The 6,141-nt window shown below is 40.7% G+C and overlaps 1 protein-coding gene across 1 annotated transcript; it reads right to left on the bottom strand.

The window, feature by feature from the left end:
* Positions 1-168: 168 nt before the first annotated feature.
* LOC106581082 (zona pellucida-like domain-containing protein 1) lies at positions 169-3,136 on the bottom strand. Its single transcript, XM_014162794.3, has 10 exons — positions 3,123-3,136; positions 2,668-2,780; positions 2,226-2,452; positions 1,912-2,096; positions 1,699-1,771; positions 1,491-1,588; positions 1,240-1,320; positions 924-1,095; positions 471-573; positions 169-279 (listed from the first exon to the last, which is right to left on the bottom strand). The coding sequence occupies exons 1-10, from the start codon at positions 3,134-3,136 to the stop codon at positions 260-262; spliced, it is 1,086 nt and encodes a 361-aa protein (XP_014018269.2). The 3' UTR covers positions 169-259.
* Between the last annotated feature and the right edge of the window lie 3,005 nt (positions 3,137-6,141).

The raw sequence follows: 6,141 nt of genomic DNA, 5'->3' as shown, positions 1-6,141 counted from the left end.
TGGAGGATGGATAACCTTCTCCTCCTCAGGAAGAGACCAATGAACAGGGCCATGGAGAGACAAATCACAACCAGCACCGCAGTACTGACAGCCTCATGGCCCATTGGGCTTCTCTGGGACTGGAATGAGACTGTTGGAGGGGCAGAAAGTAGGGATATATCAACATACTGTAGCCAATGGGTGCATTTCTTTATTTTATTGAAAGGCATAGGCTTTGATGACTGTGATTATCATGGGCAGCTTGGTAGAATTTCTTACATTATGAAGCTGTTGGAAGACCTGTAGGAGATGGAAACAGAATAAGATGGTCAAGAATGATGTGACTTACATTACAATACATTTAATTACTCATTCTGTATAAGCAATGAGATGACTAATCAATTTCACTCTCATCAAGTGTCATTAATTCATGTCTGATATATCATTAATGTCTGCTATCATATCACACCACTGGTACAGTATGGTCGCACCGTCGTCCACTTTGGTCTTGATGGGTCCGTAGGAGATTGTGGCCTGATCATTGGCCAACACTCCCTGGGCTTCTCTCTTTCTCCTGGAGGAACCTGAACAGTTCTGGGATCAAACAGGCAGAGTTCAGACAGGAAGTCATTTTTCATTTCCTATTGGTTTGAAACATTTATCTATTCAGTTGGATACGCTTAGAATATCATAGGGTTGTCTCAGAAATTAGGGTTCTTCAGAACAGAGGGCAATATAGTCTGGGAAACCCAGACTCTAGGCAACAGGTGTTAAGCTGAAACCTTTGAACGTTGTTGTAGACAAACCGGATGTCGAGAGAGAGGCAAGGGCAATACTGTGAATGTGATCGTGACCGCCACTGTGTACTATTGTAAAATGTTTACTTTTGTTTCTCTGAGTGAAGGCAGTGACCTGTGTGTTATTTTCTAACTGTTGATACTTACGGGCAGTAAGGACGAGCAGGAGGACACCTCACAGAGTCGGGTGACACAGTGCAGGTAGAAAGTGGAGACGGTTATGTTCTTGTGTTCAATGAAACGGAAGGCCTCAAAGGAGAAGTGTGCATTCTGAGACGCTCCGTTCAACTCGACCCTGGTTTTTCGATCACGTGTACACCTTTGATGAGATAAGAGATATGAGTCATACACATACCGTACACATACACAAATTAGGCGTGACCAGAAACCAAAAATACTTCAGTTTCAGTTAGAGTTATCATAAATCTATAGAAATTAAACTGGGTGAATAATACTGACTCACCCAACAAAGAGGTCATAGTAGGTGCTGTTGTTGGGAACGGGACTTGTTGTTGCATAGCATCGGTCAAGCAGAACGTGGAACCTTTAGAGAGGAAAAGAGGGACAGATTCTAGAATGCAGTATAGCTACAGCATTTTTTTTCTTAAATATATTAGTTTTTTTATTTGTGAGAAATTGTAAGTTTTGCAGTACGGTACTTTACAAAAGGCTTTCACTGAGTTACAGTTGACAAGACAAAGTCTATAGTCTTACCTCTCTGTTAGACTGGTGGCTTTCACCCCCACAAAGATTCTGGTCTTCAGATTTATTCCATTCTCTGGGACAATGAGTTGCTGAGTGTAGTCAGTGTCCTGTTTCACAGCATAACACCAGTCTATTATAAGCACAACACAATTGCTTCATATCCTATAGAAGTGCACTGTGTACTTCTGGCAGTAATGTGCTGAAGGTAGACACTTACACTGTAGAGCCACATGCTCAGTGTACTGACAAAGCTGCCGTCATTGTCCCTCACTGCAAGACTCACACCTGATCTGTGGACAGTCAAGGGGAGGGACACATACTGTACATGGTTTACACTCAATAATGAACAGGCTGTTTGAGTCATTAGACAAAATTATGCAGAATTATACTGGGAGTTACAGTAGAGTAGGTGATGAATTTAAGTACTCACACTGTGACTTTACTGTTGTTGACCAGATACTGCAGGGGGTAGCGACAGGAGAACATGTAGATGATCTGCCGGCGGTTGGTGACAATAGATGCACTGGGATCCAGTGAGTTGATGGTGCCAGATATATTAACAAACTGGACATTTGAGAAGTCAGAAAATAACCCAGTCCCAACTTCATTGGTTATCTGGAGCCAAGACAAAGAGATTCAAAACACCCAGCTTAGAATAATAGGTGGCAACATTAAGAATCAAATACTAATTTTCTCTCACCATAATTAACCAAGCAGGTAAATACATTCCTGTAATTGATTTACCCTGAATGTGTTGGAGCAGACAGCCACAGCATCAGCAGTTATTGACAGATTGAATTTCAGGATTGGAGGGTCAATGTTCCAGTCAGGTATTCCACGGCACTCGGGGAGGATGAACTGTGCGTTGAGGGCCATCAGGGTTTCGTTGTATCCACCAAAGTAGACTGGGCATAACAAGATACTCAACTCCATAACCTCAGTACCACAGGTCACTGTGACGTCCGAGTTCACTGGGAAAGACCAGAGATAGGAACCATTAGATAAGACAAAGGAATAGCGCACAATGTGGTACAATACTAATACTAATACTGTTATACTATAATAGTAATTACCTGACATTTTGGTGACGTTGATGTGTGTGAAAATGTTTTATCACAACCCTAACCTCTGTTGAAATAAGAGGGGATGGATGTACTTGTACCAGCTGAGCAGTGTATTCACTAACCTGGTGGTCTGAATGTTGAGTGCATGTTGCAAAAAGTGCTGGGTGTCTGGGCCTCACTCCGCAGAATCAGGCAAAGCTGGCACACAAGCAGGGGCAGCCACATTGTTCTCAGTCTGCAAGTACAAGACACACCACAATGAGGACCAAGGCATTCACCAACCTCTTCTGAGGCCATTATCTGAAAAAACATCACACATCGATATGACTTTGTCCGTAAACTCACAATCCCCTTTTGAAAGGCTAGCCAATTACAAAATCACAAATAAACAGGAAATTATAGATTATACGGAATAATCTTGCATTGATAGATTAAATACAAGCACACTTCTTACATTTGTGCACTAATTAAAGCACACATTTGGCATGCATCTATTATTAAGAAAATAAGCAAATATGTATTCTGGTTGATGACATTCCAGTGAAATGGCTAAAAAAAGAAGTTGTCAAAGACTCACCTGTAGGTGTTCATCTTACTTTGTCTTTATCTCTGTCTCCAGCTCCCTATATTTATACTGGCCTGAGGAGCAGAGGGGCGTGAGAGGGAATATCCCATACAAAAGACATAGTAACATGAGATATGGATGTTCAGAAACATCTCAGTACTGCATGTTGTTGTATTTTCAACATTGCTATATACTTCAATTATCAAGTATTTTTATACATTTTTCATATTTTAGCAATGATCTCTGTCAGTAGACATACCTACAATGTTGCTTTAGAATGCAAGACTAAAAGTGATTTATCAACATGGGGTGAAATGAAGGACACAGATGCACTTTAAAGTAAGACAATTTCATGACATATCCTCTGACAGTAAATGTATGATTTTGTGTTGATTATAGCCAATGTACATCAACAGAGTTGTGCATCTGAGATAGACTGCCACAGGATGAGCTCAGTGCTCGAGGAACAACTTGATGACATAATTGAAGAAATTGTCCACCTGTTTCAGTTGAGTTACAATCAAGTCCACACCAAGCACATACTGTCCATGGGATAGGGAGATGTGAAGGTAGGTGGGATGGAAGGTGTTATCATAAAGGTGTGAATAGCCATTAATGGTGTTATGTAAGGACAACATAATGAATAGTCTCAGACATAATGTAATAAGCACATTCAATTCAAGTATATATTAAGTACATTCGACACTCTACAATGATTACTATAATTATGCTCTTGATACCTGGGATCAGCAGACGGAGGGTGAACAAAGTGATGTCGTCAGATATTCTGTTGCCATTGTTTTTGTATGGTGATAAACGTGTCATTATTTGATACAGCATGGCTTTCGTAATGTGTCAGGTTTGGCGGTTAGACGCCTCAGCCATGCATCTAATTGGATGTAGAAAATCTTTCAATTCTCTCCCTGTTCAGGAATAAAAGACACACCTATTGAAGAGAGAGCCAGGGTATTTTGTGTAGCACCCCAACATGAAAGGGAGTTTCCTGGATCCTCCAGAGACAGCACTACAATAGCCTGTATTAGTACTGCCCAATAAAAACGCATGTTAAATTACTCTAGTGGTATCCAATGATAAATGCCAGTTTTGATCTCACCTTTGCTGTCTAAACATCTATTTTTCTCCAAGGCACACCATTGGTGTTGTTTACTGTGGGCCTAGAGATGCTTTTACCATTACATAAGAACCATAAACAACAACACATATGTTGGACTGCCACCATCATGTATCTTTCATTATTTTTCTGATAATGGAACTCTTCCCTGCAGATATGCTTAGCACTATGTCTTCTTTCTCTAACAACCTGTTCCAGTCCAGACACAAAGGCCAATTGGCAGCAATTGTTCAGTGAGGCAACCTCTTTAGCTAAATCCCAACCTTCTTTCACAGAGTGAGTCTCTCTCTCTCTCTCTGTGTCTCGTTCCCCCATCTGACTCACAGGGTTATGTCAGTGTTTCTGCTGAGCTGTCCTTTATCAAGGAACATATCTCTCCCACAGTACAACAATGCCTGTGCCAGTAAGCTATACTTCACACCTCCCATGGGAGCAGGGACGTATACATTTGATACAAGCAGATGGCAGGAGAGGAGACAAAGCAAGAACGTGTTCTCTGCTCTCATCGCGTGTACTCTAGTTCACCTGTTCAATTTCATCCAAGCACAAACAACTGCTGTAGGCTTTCCCGATTAGTCGTAGTGGGAGGACCACACAACATGTCATCGCGTGACTCCAAGTTTACTTCAATATCAATATTTGCACATAAAAGCATTTCACAGACACAAAAAAATTCCACCTCGTCTAGCATATTTTGTTTTGTCAACGTTTGGACAGATTACCAAAACATTTCGTGTTTCAATCAGGCATGTCATTACATTTTTATGTAACTTGACTCGCATAGAAAGGTTGGATGGAAACCTTGTTAGTGTCAAATCATAGTGTAAAAGCAGGTGAGCTGGTTTGATTATTTTGGGTAATTTTTTTGTGTTTTGTGGTGGAAATCTGAGCAGGTCAAGCATAACTTCCAATAAATAAGTTTGTCCTAAATATTTATACAACTAAAAGCATTGTATTTGGGAAAAATCATTCACTAAACCTCAAATAAATATTGTAATGAATATTGTGGAAATTAAGCAAGTTGAGGAGACTAAACTGCTTGAAGTAACCCTGGATTGTAAACTGTCAATGTGAAAACATATTGATGCAACAGTAGGTAAGATGGGGAGAGGTCTGTCTGCTTTCTTAACAGCACCATCAACAAGGCAGGTCTTACGTATTTGTCTCTAGCTTTGACACACCTGGAATACTGTCCAGTCGTGTGGCCAGGTGCCACAAATAGGGACTTAGGAACATGAGAATTGGACCGTAACAGGGCAGCATGGCTGGCCCTTAAATGTACACGGAGCGCTAACATTAATAATATGCATGTCAATCTTTCCTGGCTCAAAGTAGAGGAGAGATTGATATGCTGAATGCACCAACCTGTCTGTTTAAACTACTAGCACACAACTCAGACACCCATCCATACCCCACAAGACATGCCACCAGAGGTCTCTTCACAGTCCCCAAGTCCAGAGGAGTCTATGGGAGGTGCACAGTACTACATAAAGCCATGACTACATGGAACTCTATTCCACATTAAGTAACTGCAAACAGTAAAATCAAATTTAAAATAAACAGATAAACATACACCTTATGGAACAGCGGGAATTGTGAAGAGTCATACACACAGGCACTGACACATGCGTACACACACATGATAATATACACACGTACACATGGATTTTGTGTTGTAGATATGTAGTAGTAGAGTAGTGGCCTGAGAGCACACACTTAATGTGTTGTGACATCTGTAGTGAAATGTAATATAACGTTTTTAATTGTATATAACGGCCTTAATTTAGCTGGACCCCAGGAAGAGTAGATGCTGACTTGGAAGCAGCTAATGGAGATCCATAATAAATACAAATACGTCAACCCTGTTACCCATAGATAGACAGGATAGAAATGTTCTAA

This window comes from Salmo salar, chromosome 20 (assembly GCF_965601325.2).
Source record: "Salmo salar chromosome 20, fSalSal1, whole genome shotgun sequence".
NCBI lineage: Eukaryota > Metazoa > Chordata > Actinopteri > Salmoniformes > Salmonidae > Salmo > Salmo salar.
This window is presented reverse-complemented; position numbering and strand designations above follow the sequence as displayed.

Coding starts and splice junctions, on each gene's coding strand:
- LOC106581082 (XM_014162794.3), bottom strand. Junction 1,772..1,911: donor AACAACAGTAAAGTCACAGT/GTGAGTACTTAA, acceptor GACTGTCCACAG/ATCAGGTGTGAGTCTTGCAG. Junction 574..923: donor CCTGCTCGTCCTTACTGCCC/GTAAGTATCAAC, acceptor GTTTGATCCCAG/AACTGTTCAGGTTCCTCCAG.